Source organism: Scyliorhinus torazame, chromosome 5 (assembly GCF_047496885.1).
Source record: "Scyliorhinus torazame isolate Kashiwa2021f chromosome 5, sScyTor2.1, whole genome shotgun sequence".
Lineage (NCBI taxonomy): Eukaryota > Metazoa > Chordata > Chondrichthyes > Carcharhiniformes > Scyliorhinidae > Scyliorhinus > Scyliorhinus torazame.
In genome coordinates, this window is record NC_092711.1 from 143050719 (window position 1) to 143070000 (window position 19282).

Genomic DNA, 19282 nt, shown 5'->3' on the forward strand with positions numbered 1-19282 from the left:
TCCAATTAGAAAAGCATCCCTCCATTGCTACTCTCTGCCTTCTATGGCCTAGCCAGTTCTGTATCCACCTTGCCAGCTCACCCCTGATCCCGTGTGACTTCACCTTTTGTACTAGTCTACCATGAGGGACCTTGTCAAAGGCCTTACTGAAGTCCATATAGACAACATCCACTGCCCTACCTGCATCAATCATCTTAGTGACATCCTCGAAAAACTCTATCAAGTTAGTGAGACACGACCTTCCCTTCACAAAACCGTGCTGCCTCTCACTAATACGTCCATTTGCTTCCAAATGGGAGTAGATCCTGTCTCGAAGAATTCTCTCCAGTAATTTCCCTACCACTGAAGTAAGGCTCACCGGCCTGTAGTTCCCGGGATTATCCTTGCTACCCTTCTTAAACAGAGGAACAACATTGGCTATTCTCCAGTCCTCCGGGACATCCCCTGAAGACAGCGAGGATCCAAAGATTTCTGTCAAGGCCTCAGCAATTTCCTCTCCAGCCTCCTTCAGTATTCTGGGGTAGATCCCATCAGGCCCTGGGGACTTATCTACCTTAATATTTTTTAAGACACCCAACACCTCGTCTTTTTGGATCTCAATGTGACCCAGGCTATCTACACACCCTTTTCCAGACTCAACATCTACCAATTTCTTCTCTTTGGTGAATACTGATGCAAAGTATTCATTTAGTACCTCGCCCATTTCCTCTGGCTCCACACATAGATTCCCTTGCCTATCCTTCAGTGGGCCAACCCTTTCCCTGGCTACCCTCTTGCTTTTTATGTCCGTGTAAAAAGCCTTGGGATTTTCCTTAACCCTATTTGCCAATGACTTTTCGTGACCCCTTCTAGCCCTCCTGAATTGGTTGGAGGCCCATTTCCAGTCTGTTCTCCAGCACCTTCCTGTCTCTCTATTAGTGCGACGCCCATGGCAGTTTCCCAACTGGTGCGCAGGCCCCGTTATTCTCAGCTAAATCGGGCAGGAGATACAGAAGTCTGAGAACACGCACGAACAGACTCTAAAACAGCTTTTTCTCCGGTTACCAGACTCCTAAATGACCCTCTAATGGACTGACCTCATTAACACTACACCCTGTATGCTTCATCCGATGCTGGTGCTTATGTAGTTACATTGTATACCTTGTGTTGCCCTATTATGTATTTTCTTTTCTTCCCTTTTCTTCACATGGACTTAATGATCTGTTGAGCTGCTCACAGAAAAATACTTTTCACTGTACCTCGGTACACGTGACAATAAAGAAATCCAATCCAATCCAATTCAGCCCACATCTCCGTCTCCTGCCTGTCATTGACATGACCAATAGACACAGAAAAGTGCCCGAGGCTCAAATGGGAAGTTAAAACTTGTGTCTCTAAATCAACACTTCAACATTTGTCAGTCAAACATGTTATTTATACTGGGGGGTTTATTATTAGATTTAGGCACTGGAGGCAAAGGGATGGGGGTTTTAAAGGGTAACTTTCCCTTTCTAACTTTGTATTGTCTATAGCGTGAGCCGTGGCTCAGTGGGCAGCTCTCTCACCTCTGAGTCAGAAGGTGTGGGATCAAATCCCAGTCAGGGACCTGTGGACAAAAGCCAGTTCCAACATTCCTCGTCACAGCACTGAAGGAGTCTGCACTGTGAGAACAGCCTTCTTTCAAATAAGATGTTAAACTGAGGCCCTGTCTGCCCCTCTCAGGTGGGTGTAAAAGTTCCCACAGCCACTATTTTGAAGAAGAGCAGAGGAGTTATCCCCAGTGTCCTGGTCAATATTTATCCCTCAATCAACATCACTAAAAACAGATCATCTGCTCATTATCACATTGCTGTGTGTGGGATCTTGCTGTGTGTAAATTGGCTGCTGCGTTTCCTACATTACAACAGTGACTGCACTTCATTGGCTGTAAAGCACTTTGGGACGTCCTGTGGTTGTGAAAGGTGCTATACAAATGCAAGTTTTTAAATTGAAGGTTCATGTTATCTGATGTTGTTATCTGGAACTTAATTGATTTCAGCCTCCCCCAACTTACCATTTATTAAATTCACTTTGGTTCAGACAAGACTTTAACCAATTAAGACAAAGACAGAATTCTCTGGATAGTAAATTTAAAAATAAGTTTATGAAATGAAAAAAGTTTACTGAATAACTTTAAGACATTGACTTTTACAACTTCATGCGGGTGGTCAGTCTGTAGAAGCGTAACCCTCTCTGGCTCCTTCTTTGACAGTAATTCCCTTGGAACTCGGCCTCGGGAGTCTTCAGTACTTGGCCAGCAAGGAAGACCTTCGTAACCTCTACTTTTATCCCCAAAGTGACCATTAACTCGCGTCAGAGTTGGGTCTGTTGTAACATGATAATTGGTCAATTTGGACACTAGATTAATTTAATTGGATCCCCAATTACTGACACCACCTTCTCTCATTATATTAGACAGGAATACAATAGAACTGTTTCATACTATCCCTTTATCTGATTCTATACAATCCCTTATTCATACAGTTTCAAATGTTGAGGCTAATCAGAGCTTTAAGGTCTCTTTTGTCAGTACATTTATCCTCATTGCACATTCTTTATACACAGCAACTAACCGTTGACATTTTTACAGCGAATGAGAATCAGGGCACGATCTAATGGCCACGATGCGCAAGGCGCGAATCCAAGTGCGCCAGTTAGATCGCAGGAGAGTCCGAAACTGGGCACCAAGCGCCAATCAGTTTCTGATCTAACCGGCCTATTCCCATTGGCCGGATTAAGGCCAATCTCCATCCCATTAACGGGAAGGACCCCCAATCTAAAGGCCTCCCTTGATTTAAGTGCCTTCCCAGTCACTCACATGGATGCCGATCAGTATTGGCCCACATGGACAAGGGCCAGGCGTCAGGGTCCCGAAAGGGTTCCCGCGTCACTGGATGCCCCCGAGTGGTCAGGGTTAGGGCAGGGTGGCCCCCCCGGTCCAGCCCCGAGAAGTGTGCACCTTGGCACTGCCAGACTGGCATCTTGGCACCACAAACCTGGGTATTTCACACTCTGCCCATTCATGAAGATCACTCATAAAGACTGAGTCTTGATTTTGTGCAACAACCATGTCTTTCTCTCCATTTCAAATCCCTGTGAAAATCCAAACAGAGTATCATGAAATTATTAGATTTAAAACAGAACGAGTTGTTGGGATTCACTGCCTGATGATGGTGCAGGAAGTAAATTCAACTATAACTTTCAAAAGGGAACTGGACAGATTTTGTAGAAAAAGAAACTTATCGGGCGATGGGACTAATTAGATAGTTCATTCAAGGAGCTAGCATGGGAACTATGGACAGAATGGCCTCTTTCTGTGCTCTCGGAGATTCATTTGCATTTGAAGAAAGTGGGAAATATCTGGAAGCCACTTCCTACGATGCGGGGAGAAGCAGAGATGTTGGAATGTTTCCAAAGGGAAATTGGATGGGCTTTTGAGGGAAATAAACTGACAGGGATACGGGGATAGAACGGGGCAATGGTTTGATCTACAGAGATCTACAAGTTGTAAATCTTTGGAATTCTCTACCCCAGAGGGCTGTGGAAGTTCAGTCATTGAGTGCGTTTAAAACAGAGACTGACAGATTTCTAAATACCAATAACACAAAGGGACATGGGGATAGTGTGGGGGAAAAGGCATTGAAGTGGATGATCAGCCATGATCGTGTTGAATGGTGGAGCAGGCTAGACAGGCTGAATGGCCAACTCCTGCTCCTATGTTCCAATGGTACAATGATAAGCAGGAAAGTAAATTGTGAAGAGGACATAAGGAGGTTAAAAAGGTATATTTTAAATGAGTGGAAGAAGATCTGCCAAATGGGGAACGTGGGAAAATGTGTGATTGTCCATGTTGGCCAGAAGAATAAAAAAGCTTATTACCTAAATGATGAGAGATTGCAGAGCTCTGAGATTCAGAGGGATCTGGGTGTCCAAGAGCATGAATCACAAAAGGTGAGTATACAGGTACAGCAAGTAATTAGGAAAGCTAATAGAATGTCATTGTGAGGGGAATTGAATACAAAAGTAGGGAAGTTCTGCTTCAGTTGTACAGGACATTGGTGAGACCACATCTGGAGCATTGTGTGCAGTATTGCTCTCATTTAAGCAATGATGTAAATATGTTGGAAGCAGTTCAGAGAAGGTTTACTGGACTCATACCTAGAATTGGAGGCTGGTCTTATGAGGAATGATTGGACAGACTGGGCTTGTGTCTGATGGAGTTTAGGTGACTTGATTGAAGTGTATAAGATCCTGAGGGGCCTTGACAGGGTGGATGTGGAAAGGGTGTTTCCTCTTGTGGGAGGATCTAGAAATTGGAGTCAGTTCAAAAGTAACAACTTGCCCATTTAAGGCAGAGGGTTTGGAGTCTTTGGAACTCTCTTCCTCAAAGGGCAGTGGAAGTCGAGACTTTGAATATTTTGTAGGCAGGCTGGATAGATTCTTGAAAAGCAAGGGGGGGGGGGGGGGGTGAAAGGTTATCGGGTGGGTAGGCGGGAGTAAAACCATACTAAGACCAGACGGAATAGGAACAGGAGTAAGCCATTCGGCCCTTCCAGCCTGGTCCATCTTTCAATAGGTTCACAGCTGATCTGACATTTCACACATTCACTTTCCTGCCCTTTCCCTGTAATTCTTGGTTCCCTCACTGATCAAGAATCTATCTCGGCCTTAAATATACAAAGGACTCTGTCCCCACAACTCTCACTGTTCCAAAGACTCTCAGAAGAATTTCCTCCTCATCTCAGTCTTAAATTGACATCTCTTTATTCTGAGATTATGCCCTCTGGTCCTTGATTCTCCCATGAGGGGAAACATCCTCTCAGCATTTACCCTGTGAAGCTCCTTAAGAAACCTGTATGTTTCAATGAGATCACCTCTCATTCTTCTAAATTCCAATGAGTAGAGTCCCAAACTGTTTAACCTTTGCTCCTAAGACACCTCCATACCTGGGATCATCCTCGTGAACCTTCTCTAAACCTCCGGCAATGAAATCATATATTTCCTGACATAAGGGGATCAAAACTGCTCTCAGTTCTCCAGATGTGGTCTCACCAGCACCTTGTACAGCTGCAGCAAGAGTTCCCGACTCTTATACTCCAACCCCCTTGGAATCAGGGCCAACATTCCATTAGCCTTCCTGATTACCTGCTGCACCTGTCTGCTAGCTTTCTGTGTTTCGTGCACAAGTTCCCCAAGTCCCTTTGTGGTGCAGCTTTCTGCAGTTTTTCTCTATTTAAATAATACTGTTCTTTTCTTCTCCCTTCCAAAATGAACTTCACATTTTCCCACATTATGCTCCATGTGGCAACTTTTTGTCCACTTGCTGAACCTCTCAATATCTCTTTGCAAACTGTTTGTATCCCCCTCGCAACTTGCCTTTCCACCTATTTTTCTGTTGTCTTCAAATTTGGGCACAGTACATTTGCTTCCTTCCTCCAAGTCATTGATATAAATTGTACACAGTTGCGATCCCAGGACTGATCCCTGTGGAACTCCACTGGTTACAGGTCACCAACCTGAAAAAGAACCCCTTATCCCCACTCGCTGTTTCCTGGTCATTAGCCAATTCTCTATTCAGGCCAACTCCATGGGTTCTTATCTCATGACTTAACGTTTTGTGAGGTACCTTGTCAAAGGTCTTCTGGAAGTTTAAATACAACACATCTACTGGTCCCCCTCTATCCACTCTGGTTGAGACTTCCTCGAAACACTCTGATAAATTAGTCAGACACGGTTTCCCTTTCACAAAGCCATGTTTGACTCTGCTTGATTAGATTATGATTTTCTCAATGTGCTCCTACTACTTCCCAATAATTGATTCCAATATTTTTTTCAACAATAAATGTTAGGCTAATCGCCCTATAGTGTCTCGTTTTTTGCCTCCCTCCCATTCTGATTCGGAGGGTTGTCACATTGGCAGTTTTCCAATCCTCTGGTACTTCGACAGAACCCAAGGATTTTTGGAAAATTACAATCAAAGCACCCACTATCTCTGTAGACATTTCTTTTAGGATCCTTGGATGCAGCCATCCAGGGGACTTATCTTATCCCCATTAGTTTGTCCAATACAACTTCTCCAGTGATGGTGTTTAATTGCTCCATTCTTTAGTATTAATGGGATAGGCAAAGTATCTTCCACCATAAAGACTGATGCAAAAATATCTGGTAAACTCCTCTGCCATTTCCTTGTTCCCTGTAACTGACACAGTGGCATGGAGGCACATGGTGGTTAGCACTGTTGCTTCACAGCTCCAGGGACCCGGGTTCAATTCCCGGCTTGGGTCTCTGTCTGTACGGAGTCTCCACGTTCTCCCCAAAACTGCGTGGGTTTCCTCCCACAAGTCCCAAAAGACGTGCTTGTTAGGTGAATTGGACATTCTGAATTCTCCCTCTGTGTACCCAAACAGGTGCCGGAGTGAGGCGACTGGCGGATTTTCACAGTAACTTCATTGCAGTGTTAATGTAAGCCTATTTGTAACAATAATAAAGATTATAATAATAAAGAATATTATTACTATCTCCTCAGATGTATTTTCTAAGGAGCCTCTTTGGAGTTGAGGTTTCAATCAGATCAGCCGTGAACTTATTGAATGGTGGAGCAGGCTCGAGGGGCCGAGTGGCCTACTCCTGCTCCTAATTCGGATGTTATCACATCCTTTATAATAGATTGTAGCATTTTCCCTCCTACTGATGTCAGGCTAATGGGTCTGTAGTTCCCCGTTTTCTCTCCCCCTCCTTAAATACATTTACCACCTTCCAATCTGCAGGTACCATTCCAGAATCTATAGAATTTTGAAAGGTGATCACCAACGTATCCACTATCTCTCCAGCCGCCTCTTTCAACACTCTGGGATGTAGAGCATCAGCTTTTGGGGATTTATTAACTTTCAACCACATTAATTTCTCCAGTGCCACTTTTTCACTAATACTAATCTCTTTCAGTTCCTCGTGCTCACCAGTCCCTTGGTTCTCTCGTGTTTTGGGGGCAATTTCTATATCTTCCTCCGTGAATACAAACACACATTGTTTAGTTTCTCTGCCATTTCCTTATTCCCCATTATAAACTCTCCTCTCTCTGCCTGGAATGGACCCACATTGGTCTTTGCTAATCTTTTCCCTTTCACATTCCTATCGGAGCTTTTCCAGTTCTCCCCAGTTTGCTCTCATATTCTATTTTCTCTTTATCAGTTTCTTGGTCCTCCTTTGCTGAATTCTAAACCAAGTTCCCAATCCTCAGGCTCACTAACATTTTAGCCACTTTGAGTCTCCTCCATTGATCGAATAGAATCTTTAACTTTTCTTGTTAGCCACGATAGCTTCATTTTGCTGTTTAATCTTTGCTTCTTAAAGGAATCTATATTTTATGTAAATAAAATGCGAGTGGTTACCTGTCTATTGTCTATCGTCATACATAGAACAACAAAGAACAAAGAACAGTACAGCACAGGAACAGGCCCTTCGGCCCACCAAGACTGCTCGGATCATGATGTCTGTCTAAACTAAAACCTTCTGTGCTTCCAGGGTCCGTATCCGTCTATTCCTATCCTATTCATGTATTCATCAAGATGCCTCTTAAACGTCACTATCGTACCTGCTTCCACCACCTCCTCCAGCAGTGAGTTCCAGGCACTCACCACCCTCTGTGTAAAAAAACTTCCCTCGCACATCTCCTCTAAACTTTGCCCCTCGCACCTTAAACCTATGTCACCTGGTAATTGACTTTTCCAACCTGGGAAAAAGCTTCTGACTATCCACTCTGTCCGTGCCACTCAATTTTGTAAACTTTTATCAGGTCGTCCCTCAACTCCGTCACTCTAGTGAAAACAATAGGAGTATATCCAACATCTCCTCGTAGCTAATACTCTCCAGGCCAGGAAACATCCTGGTAAACCTCCTCTGTACTCTCTCCAAAGCCTCCACATCCTTTTGGTAATGTGGTGACCAGAATTGTGGGCAATATTCCACGTGTGGCCTAACTAAGGTTCTGTACAGCTGCAGCATGACTTGCCAATTTTTATACTCAATGCCCCGACCAATGAAGACAAGCATGCCGTCTGCCTTCTTAGCTCCTTATCCACCTGCGTTGCCACTTTCAGTGATATGTTTATTGTAATTTCCCAATCTACCACAGACAACTTGCCCCTCATACCATGACAGTTTCCTTCTGTGAGAAACACCCGGATAAATTAGACAAAAGAACCCTGTAACCACCATAGCCCATCTTCATGGCAACGTGGCTAATTTGGGGACTAAATATCTTCCAACGTGCAAACACCTTTTCATTCTGTGCTCCTCGTCAAACTTGGAACCAGGTAATCGCAACGAGGCTCAAAAATTGTCAGCCCACCGGAGGCAGAGGTGTTAGACCGGCCAGTCCAGCAGAAAGAAACCCTCCAACCATCACCATTCACCAGATGTCAAAATGAACAGAATGCACTCCTGGATGTCAGTGAGAGCAGAAACAATAACAACGGAGCCAACATCTGTAATTTGTGAACTTGTCCGAGTCACAACAGGTGCGATGAATCACAAACCCCCCCCCTCCCACATTGTGAGCAGATGAATGGTCTCTCCCCAGCATTAACTCACTAGTGTCTCCGGACTTGGGACGGATCATTGAATGTCTCCCCTGCTCAGAGCAGGTGAATGGCCTCTGCCAGGTGTGAACTCACTCGTGTTCCCGCAGGGTGTCTGGATATCTGAATCCCTTCTCTCAATAAGAGCAGGTTAACACCTTCTCCCCTGTGTGAACTTGCTGGTGTATCTGCAGGTGGGATAACTGAGCAAATCCCTTCTCACACTGAGAGCAGGTGAACGGCCTCTCCCCAGTGTGAACTCGCTGGTGTGTCAGAAGGCTCGATGAAGTAGTGAATCCCTTCTCACACTGAGAGCAAGTGAACGGCCTCTCTCCAGTGTGAACTCGCTGGTGTGTCAACAGGCTCGATGAAGTAGTAAATCCCTTCTCACAGTGAGAGCAGGTGAACGGCCTCTCCCCAGTGTGAACTCGCTGGTGTGTCTGCAGGCTGGATAACTGAGTGAATCCCTTCTCACACTGAGAGCAGGTGAACGGCCTCTCCCCAGTGTGAACTCGCTGGTGTATCTGCAGGTGGGATAACTGAGCGAATCCCTTCTCACACTGAGAGCAGGTGAACGGCCTCTCCCCAGTGTGAACTCGCTGGTGTGTCAGAAGGCTCGATGAAGTAGTGAATCCCTTCTCACACTGAGAGCAAGTGAACGGCCTCTCCCCAGTGTGAACTCGCTGGTGTGTCAGCAGGCTCGATGAAGTAGTAAATCTCTTCTCACACTGAGAGCAGGTGAACGGCCTCTCCCCAGTGTGAACTCGCTGGTGTGTCTGCAGGCTGGATAACTGAGTGAATCCCTTCTTACACTGAGAACAGGTGAACGGTCTCTCCCCAGTATGAACTCGCTGGTGCTTCCGCAGGTTCGTTGAAGCAACAAATCCCTTCTCACACCGAGAGCAGGTGAACGGCCTTTCCCCAGTGTGAACTCGCTGGTGTGCCTGCAGGCTGGATAACTGAGTGAATCCCTTCTCACACTGAGAGCAGGTGAACGGCCTTTCCCCAGTGTGAACTCGCTGGTGTGTCTGCAGGCTGGATAACTGAGTGAATCCCTTCTCACACTGAGAGCACTTGAATGGCCTCTCCCCAGTGTGAACTCGCTGGTGTTTCCGCAGTCTGGATAACTCAGTGAATCCCTTCTCACACTGAGAGCAGGTGAACGGCCTCTTCCCAGTGTGAACTCGCTGGTGTGACTGCAGGGTGGATAACCGACTGAATCCCTTCTCACACACAGAGCAGGTGAACGGCCTCTCCCCAGTGTGACTGCGTCGATGAACTTCCAGCTTTGATGGAGCCCTGAATCCCTTTCCACAGTCCCCACATTTCCACGGTTTCTCCATGTTCTGGGTCTCCTCCTTTCTCTCCAGGTTTGACTATCAGTTGATAGCGCCCTGGAACACTCTCACTCGGGTGTGTGTGTCTCGGTGCTTTTCCAGTCACACTGATGGTTAAAATCATTTGAAGCCGACAGAACAGACAAACATTTCTCCTTCGAGATTCAAAGGCCGATAATATTCAGTTCCAAGGAATTGAGAGACTCAGCCAGATCGAGACGTAAAGTTTGAGGTTTCTCTCTGTAATTCCTCCTCTTCGTCTAATATCCTGTAAAAACAATTTACAAAAGACATCACTGTCAGTACAGAATAGAAATTCAGAACAGACAATTCTAGTTCCTAGAGAACATTCTTTACTCTCTCATTCCCCAAAAGCTGTAAATCTCCGTCCCACACACTCTCCCTCCATTCTCACTCTGCTGTATCTAATATTCACCCTCCCAATTCTCCTGAAGGTGCTGATTCAGGCTGATTGACAGATCCAAGCTCACTGCTTCCTGTCCAAGGCACAGAGATCATAACAAATACGAGCTGCAGTAGGCCATTCGGCCCATCAAGCCTGCTCGTCTATTCTGTGGGATCATTGGCCGATCTATGTCAGCGACATTCTCCGTATTATTATTATTTATTTTTAAAAAATATTTTATTGAGAATTTTTGGTCAACCATCACAGTACATTGTGTATCCTTTACACAATAATATAACAGTATAAGTAACAATGACCTGTTTTATAAACAAAGAATAAATAATATATAACAAAAACGAAAACTAAATGGCAACTGACTTGTCTCAGATAAACACTCTCCAAAAATATGATTTAACAGTCCAATATACAATTATTTATAGCAACGACCTATACATATTGTACATATATATTAACAACCCTGAGAGTCCTTCTGGTTCCTCTCCCCCCCCCCCCCCCCCCCCCCACCCCCACCCCGCTGGGCTGCTGCTGCTGCCTTCTTCTTTTCCATTCCCTCTATCTTTCTGTGAGGTATTCGACGAACGGTTGCCACCGCCTGGTGAACCCTTGAGCCGATCCCCTTAGGACGAACTTAATCCGTTCCAGCTTTATAAACCCTGCCATGTCATTTATCCAGGTCTCCACCCCCGGGGGCTTGGCTTCCTTCCACATCAACAGTATCCTGCGCCGGGCTACGAGGGACGCAAAGGCCAAAACATCGGCCTCTCTCGCCTCCTGCACTCCCGGCTCTTGTGCAACCCCAAATATAGCCAACCCCCAGCTTGGTTCGACCTGGAGCCCCACTACTTTCGAAAGCACCTTTGTCACCCCCACCCAGAACCCCTGTAGTGCCGGACATGACCAGAACATGTGGGTGTGATTCGCTGGGCTTCGCGAGCATCTCGCACACCTATCCTCTCTACCCCAAAAAATTTACTGAGCCGTGCTCCAGTCATATGCGCCCTGTGTAACACCTTAAATTGAATCAGGCTTAGCCTGGCACACGAGGACGATGAGTTTACCCTACTTAGGGCATCCGCCCACAGCCCCTCCTCAATCTCCTCCCCCAGCTCTTCTTCCCATTTCCCTTTCAGCTCATCTACCATAATCTCCCCCTCGTCCCTCATTTCCCTATATATATCTGACACCTTACCGTCCCCCACCCATGTCTTTGAGATCACTCTGTCCTGCACCTCATGCGTCGGGAGCTGCGGGAATTCCCTCACCTGTTGCCTCGCAAAAGCCTTCAGTTGCATATACCGGAATGCATTCCCTTGGGGCAACCCATATTTCTCGGTCAGCGCTCCCAGACTTGCGAACTTCCCCTCCACAAACAGATCTTTCAGTTGCGTTACTCCTGCTCTTTGCCATATTACAAATCCCCCATCCATTCTCCCCGGGGCAAACCTATGGTTATTTCTTATCGGGGACCCCACCAAGGCTCCCGTCTTTCCCCTATGCCGTCTCCACTGTCCCCAAATTTTCAAAGTCGCCACCACCACCGGGCTTGTGGTGTATTTCTTCGGTGAGAACGGCAATGGGGCCATCACCCTAGCTTGTAGGCTAGTCCCCCTACAGGACGCCCTCTCCAATCTCTTCCACGCCGCTCCCTCCTCTTCTCCCATCCACTTACTCACCATTGAGATATTGGCGGCCCAGTAGTACTCACTTAGGCTCGGTAGTGCCAGCCCCCCCCTATCCCTACTACGCTGTAAGAATCCCTTCCTCACTCTCGGGGTCTTCCCGGCCCACACAAAACTCATGATACTCTTTTCGATCCTTTTGAAAAAAGCCTTCGTGATCACCACTGGGAGGCACTGAAACACAAAGAGGAATCTCGGGAGGACTACCATTTTAACCGCCTGCACCCTCACTGCCAGTGACAGGGATACCATGTCCCATCTCTTGAAGTCCTCCTCCATTTGTTCCACCAATCGCGTTAAATTTAACCTATGCAATGTACCCCAATTCTTGGCTATCTGGATCCCCAAGTAACGAAAGTCCCTCGTTACCTTCCTCAGCGGAAAGTCCTCTATTTCTCTGCTCTGCTCCCCTGGATGCACCACAAACAACTCACTTTTCCCCATGTTCAGTTTATATCCTGAGAATTCTCCAAACTCCCGAAGTGTCCGCATTATCTCTGGCATCCCCTCCGCCGGGTCCGCTACATATAACAACAAGTCATCCGCATACAGAGATACCCGGTGTTCTTCTCCTCCTCTAAGTACTCCCCTCCACTTCTTGGAACCCCTCAGTGCTATTGCCAGGGGCTCAATCGCCAGTGCAAACAATAATGGGGACAGAGGGCATCCCTGCCTTGTCCCTCTATGGAGCCGAAAGTACGCAGATCCCCGTCCATTCGTGACCACACTCGCCACTGGGGCCCTATACAACAGCTGCACCCATTCAACATACTCATCTCCAAAACCAAATCTCCTCAGCACCTCCCACAAATAATCCCACTCCACTCTATCAAATGTTTTCTCAGCATCCATCGCCACCACTATCTCCGCTTCCCCCTCTGGTGCGGGCATCATCATTACCCCTAGCAGCCTCCGTATATTCGTATTCAGCTGTCTCCCCTTCACAAACCCAGTTTGGTCCTCATGGACCACCCTCGGGACACAATCCTCTATCCTCATTGCCATTACCTTGGCCAGAATCTTAGCGTCTACATTTAGGAGGGAAATAGGTCTATAGGACCCGCATTGCAGCGTGTCCTTTTCCTTCTTTAGGAGAAGCGATATCGTTGCCTCAGACATAGTCGGGGGCAGCTGTCCCCTTTCCTTTGCCTCATTAAAGGTCCTCATCAGTAGCAGGGCCAGCAAGTCCACATATTTTCTGTAAAATTCAACTGGGAATCCATCTGGTCCCGGAGCCTTCCCCGCCTGCATGCTCCTAATTCCTTTCACTACTTCCTCTATTTCAATCTGTGCTCCCAGTCCCACCCTTTCCTGCTCCTCCACCTTGGGAAATTCCAGCCGGTCCAGAAAGCCCATCATTCTCTCCCTCCCATCCGGGGGTTGAGCTTCGTATAATTTTTTATAAAATGCCTTGAACACTCCATTCACTCTCTCCGCTCCCCGCTCCATCTCTCCTTCCTCATCCCTCACTCCCCCTATTTCCCTCGCTGCTCCCCTTTTCCTCAATTGGTGGGCCAGCAACCTGCTCGCCTTCTCCCCATATTCGTACTGTACACCCTGTGCCTTCCTCCACTGTGCCTCTGCAGTACCCGTTGTCAGCAAGTCAAATTCTACGTGTAGCCTTTGCCTTTCCCTGTACAGTCCCTCCTCCGGTGCCTCCGCATATTGCCTGTCCACCCTCAGAAGTTCTTGCAGCAACCGCTCCCGTTCCCTACTCTCCTGCTTTCCTTTATGTGCCCTTATTGATATCAGCTCCCCTCTAACCACTGCCTTCAGCGCCTCCCAGACCACTCCCACCTGGACCTCCCCATTATCATTGAGTTCCAAGTACTTTTCAATGCACCCCCTCACCCTTAGACACACCCCCTCATCTGCCATTAGTCCCATGTCCATTCTCCAGGGTGGGCGCCCTTCTGTTTCCTCCCCTATCTCCAAGTCCACCCAATGTGGAGCGTGATCCGAAATGGCTATAGCCGTATACTCCTTTCCCCTCACCTTCGGGATCAACGCCCTTCCCAAAACAAAAAAGTCTATTTCTCCTATGTCCACAAAGTCTAGACTTTGTGGACATAGGAGAAAACCGAAAACTCCTTACTCCTAGGTCTGCTAAATCTCCACGCGTCTACTCCTCCCATCTGCTCCATAAAATCTTTAAGCACCTTGGCTGCTGCCGGCCTCCTTCCAGTCCTGGACCTCGACCTGTCCAGCCCTGGTTCCAACACCGTATTGAAATCTCCCCCCATTACCAACTTTCCCACCTCTAGGTCCGGGATGCGTCCTAGCATATGCCTCATAAAATTGGCATCATCCCAGTTCGGGGCATATACGTTTACCAAAACCACCGTCTCCCCCTGTAGTTTGCCACTCACCATCACGTATCTGCCCCCGTTATCCGCCACTATAGTCTTTGCCTCAAACATTACCCGCTTCCCCACTAATATAGCCACCCCCCTGTTTTTCGCATCTAGCCCCGAATGGAACACCTGCCCCACCCAACCTTTGCGTAGTCTCACCTGGTCTATCAGTTTCAAGTGCGTTTCCTGTAACATAACCACGTCTGCCTTAAGTTTCTTAAGGTGTGCGAGTACCCGTGCCCTCTTTATCGGCCCGTTCAGCCCTCTCACGTTCCACGTGATCAGCCGGGTTGGGGGGCTTTTTACCCCCCCCCCCACTTGTCGATTAGCCATCCCCTTTTTCCAGCTCCTCACCCAGTTCCCACGCAGCTGTGTCCCCCCAGGCGGTGCCCCCCCGCCCATCCCACCCCATACCAGCTCCCCCCTCTCCCCAGCAGCAGCAGCCCAATAATTCCCCCCTCCCACCCCCCCCCCCCCGCTAGAACCCCCACTAGCGTAGTTACACCCCCCATGTTGCTCCCAGAAGTCAGCAAACTCTGGCCGACCTCGGCTTCCCCCCGTGACCTCGGCTCGCACCGTGCGACGCCCCCTCCTTCCTGCTTCCCTATTCCCGCCATGATTATCATAGCGCGGGAACCGAGCCCGCGCTTCCCCCTTGGCCCCGCCCCCAATGGCCAACGCCCCATCTCCTCCACCTCCTTTCCTCCCCCCACCACCTCCTGTGGAAGAGAGGAAAGTTACCACATCGCAGGATTAATAACATAAAACTCCTCTTTCCCCCCTTTTTACCCCCCTCTTCGCCCCCCATACTCGCCCCACCACTTTGTTTCAAACGTTCTTTTTTAAAAATTATTATTAAATAACCCGCTCATTCCAATTTTTCTTCCACGACAAAAGTCCACGCCCCATCCGCCGTCTCAAAGTAGTGGTGCCTCCCTTGATATGTGACCCACAGTCTTGCCGGTTGCAGCATTCCGAATTTTATCTTCTTTTTGTGAAGCACCTCCTTGGCCCGATTAAAGCTCGCCCTCCTTCTCGCCACCTCCGCACTCCAGTCTTGATATACGCGGATCACCGCGTTCTCCCACTTACTGCTCCGAGTTTTCTTTGCCCATCTAAGGACCATCTCTCTGTCCTTAAAACGGAGGAATCTCACCACTATGGCTCTCGGAATTTCTCCTGCTCTCAGTCCTCGCGCCATCACTCGGTATGCTCCCTCCACCTCCAGCGGACCCGCCAGGGCCTCCGCTCCCATTAACGAGTGCAGCATCGTGCTCACATATGCCCCGACGTCCGCTCCCTCCGCACCTTCAGGAAGACCAAGAATCCTTAGGCTGTTCCTCCTCGCGTTGTTCTCCAGTGCCTCCAGCCTTTCCACACATCGTTTATGGTGTGCCTCGTGCATCTCCGTCTTCACCACCAGGCCCTGTGTGTCGTCCTCATTCTTGGCAGCCTTTGCCTTCACGACCCGAAGCTCCCGCTCCTGGGTCTTTTGCTCCTCCTTTAGCCCTTCGATCGCCTGTAATATCGGGGCCAACAGCTCCTTCTTCATTTCCTTTTTGAGTTCTTCCACACAGCGTTTCAAGAACTCGTGTTGTTCAGGGCCCCATATTAAACTGCCACCTTCCGACGCCATCTTGGTTTTTGCTTGCCTTCCTTGCCGCTGCTCTAAAGGATCCACCACAATCCGGCCACCTTCCTCTCCTTTTTTCATCCGTATCCAGGGGGGATTCCCTTCTGGTTCGCCGCACAGTACTTTTAGCCGTTAAAATTGCCGTTGGGGCTCTTATTAAGAGCCCAAAAGTCCGTTCCACCGGGAGCTGCCGAAACGTGCGACTCAGCTGGTCATCGCCGCACCCGGAAGTCATTCTCCGTATTATTGACCAGAGGCTGAGTGTGCTGACTCAATATCTGTGAGCTCATGAGGCCGAGCTGTAAAACACCATGAAGAGGCTCGATGATCCGGAGGAGAGAATCCTGAACATTGAGCAAGATGCCCCCTCGGCGGAGGCAAGAATTCAATCCTTGGAAAACCGGCTGAGTGGTGTGGTGGACTCCTGGAGAACCTCGAGAACCGAGGGTCAGAGAACGAACATCCAAGGAGTCGACCTGCCAGAAGGTGTGGAGGGTAAGGCTCCTGTTAGGTCCTTTGAGGACCGGCTGCCACGTTTTCTCAAGTTGGATGTGAAGTTGGGCGTTTCAAATTAGAAAGGGCCTCGGATCCTGTCTTTGAGGCCGAGGGATAGTTTTCATCCCAGGTCTGTAATCATTCACTTCCACAATTTGAAAGATCACCAGAGGTTCCTGGAGATGGGAAAGGGGAGGTGGGACCTGGCTCCCACCTCACTTTACAGTGAATTATGTTGCTTTATCCTGTGACCCTGAAAATTGTATCCGACAACTCCGTCAAGTCTTTCAATAATCCGACTACTGCCTTGGCCTTCGCTAAATCCTTGAAGGGGAAGAATTGGAGCGAAGATTTGCAGCTCAGACTAACTCAGGCTCTAATCCGGACTCTTTCCCTATCATGGTGTTGTTGTCTGAATTTGTTATCTTTTATCCTGTTGAAGGGAGTTGTTATTCTGTGAGGGACGTTTGAATGTCTTCTTCTTCTCCTCGCGTGTTCCAGGGACTTGTATTATATTATCTCAGTTATGGCAGATGTGCTGTGTGCTTATATTCCTTTGTCTTTCTTCTATTATCCGAGCGTTAATCATGGCAGAACCGCGTGGCGCCATTGCCAAAGGGTGGAAAGTGGTGGATGCAGGTCTTCATGGGTGGGTCTAAATTGTGGGAGGGACATCCGATCCCCATTCCCTTGTTGGCCCTTCTTTTCTTCTCCTCAGTTTGGAGAAGGTATCCTGAGGGTAACGCCAGTCTGGCCATCGGGTTAATCCTCCGGGTCCTCAGTCTTATTGAGGAATGTCCCCTTGGATCTATTGTGGTGGTGATTCATTTGTATTTTTGTTATAATGGGAGGGGTTATGTTGACTTTATCCTACTCTGGTACAGACGGGGCTTTTATCTGTGAAAGGAGCAGTTTGGGGAGACTTTGGTGCCTCTGGTGTAAAGTGAGTTGGAGGAGGGGGTACGCACGCACGATTGTGGTGTGAAAATCTGTTCCTGTTCTCTCTGTCGCCTAACTAATGGTGGCAGTTAATCTGCAAATTTTCTCAGGCAATGTACGGGGTATCCATCACCCTATCAGAAGGAAAAACATCCTCTCCTTTCTTAAGGAGAAAGTCGACATAACCTTAGTGCAGAAAACTCATCTGGATGATGAGGAACAGTTCTGGTCAGCCTATTATAGGAAGGATATTGTTAAACTAGAAAGAGTGCAGAAGAGATTTACAAGGATGCTGCCAGGACTTGATGGTCTATTTTAACCTGTTAACTGGTTGTTCAATTGATCTGGCATTTCATCTCGAGGCTCTGGTCCCTCAAATATCCTGTTCCAAATTAATTCTGCAACGTGTTGCTTGGATTTATGTTGGCAATATCTCTTGTTCCGCTTTGTGCCCATTTCCCACCATTTTTTCTGTTACTCTGTGGCACTCATTGTTTAAAAATGATTTTTAAAATAATAACTTATTAAAAATCTGTCCACCTCATCCGTGAATATATTCAATGACCCCCACACCCCACTGGTCCCTGTGGAAGAGAAATCCAGAGACTAATAACCCTCTGAGGGAAGAGATGACTGGAAATATTTCACATAGCTACAGTACAATATTACAAGGCTAGAAATAATAATAAATATACTTTATTACAGAACCATAAATATCTAATTTGTACCACATAACACAAGACATGTCTCCGTCTGATATTAATTTACTGTCTCCTTAAATGTCAGCCATCTCCTGGGGAAACCAGCCCTTTCATTGTGAACATTGGGAAAGAGACCATCCTTTTAGCCAGACAAATAAATGTGTCAAGCTGAGGGAGCAAAGGATGTCAATGTCTTTACGAGAGAGAGAGACCTGGGCCAAGCTTTTCAGAGTCTGCACCCTCCCTCGATTCACTTCCATTCCCTTCAGAATGAGAAAATAAAGGGTTTTACTCACAGATGTTGGAGAGAGGAGGAAGTTTTCAGTCTGTGTGAGGTCCTAGTTTTGCTTATTGTTCAGCTTCCGCATTCAGACAATGGGGGGGCTGATTGGATGGAGGAAGAGAGTCCTTCCGGTTCACCAACTCTTCCCATTGGGCAACAACTTTGCGGCGCGCGCAAAGGAATCCGTGGTGACGTCTCACGGTTCCAGTGCGCAAGTGCGGCAGCTCCGCCCGACTCATTGTTCCCCCTCCTCGAGACAAGATTTCCAGACAACCGGCTGACAGCTCCGGCCAGAGCGAGAAGCCTCTCGGTGATTTCCCCTCCTCCCGGCCCGGGACTGCGCATGTCCAAGAGAGAGAGGAGAGGCTGCGCATGTGCGAGGAAAAGCTCACCCCCTGACCTTCCCGATGAGGTGTTGACCAATGAGAAGAGTTAGGACCGGAAGGACTCTGCTCCTCCAGCCAATCAACGCGAGCTCTGTGTGAATGGTGATTGAGCTTCACACAGACTGAAACCTCCTCCTGTTTCCGACACCTGTGAGTAAAACACTTTCTTTTCTCTCCCTTTCCATTTCTTTTCTCATTCTGACCTTCAATTGGTCACGTGCAGCAACTGAAGGGAAAGGAAGTGAATCCAGGGAGGGTGCAGACTCTGGAAGGCTTGGCCCAGGACAGGCGTAGCAGGGGGTGGATGGGGAGTGGAGCTCCCTCTGCGCTGTCTCCATCAAGCGCAGGCTCTCGGAGGGCCAGGTCGGCGTTTGCGGAATGGAGGAAGGAGGGGAGCTGGATATGTTACTGAAAGCGGCAGGTCGGATTGGGGCCAGGGTTGGAATTCTAACGG

The 19282-nt window shown here is 47.9% G+C and overlaps 2 protein-coding genes across 2 annotated transcripts in view; one reads left to right on the forward strand and one right to left on the reverse strand.

Moving 5' to 3' along the window:
• The window catches only part of LOC140417948 (uncharacterized), a 142860-nt gene that overhangs the window by 69681 nt on the left and 53897 nt on the right, over positions 1-19282 (forward strand). The window lies entirely within an intron of this gene.
• LOC140419928 (uncharacterized) lies at positions 2104-18886 on the reverse strand. The gene is made up of 2 exons (XM_072503986.1): positions 18456-18886; positions 2104-10199 (listed from the first exon to the last, which is right to left on the reverse strand). The coding sequence occupies exon 2, from the start codon at positions 9935-9937 to the stop codon at positions 8732-8734; it is 1206 nt and encodes a 401-aa protein (XP_072360087.1). The 5' UTR covers positions 9938-10199; positions 18456-18886; the 3' UTR covers positions 2104-8731.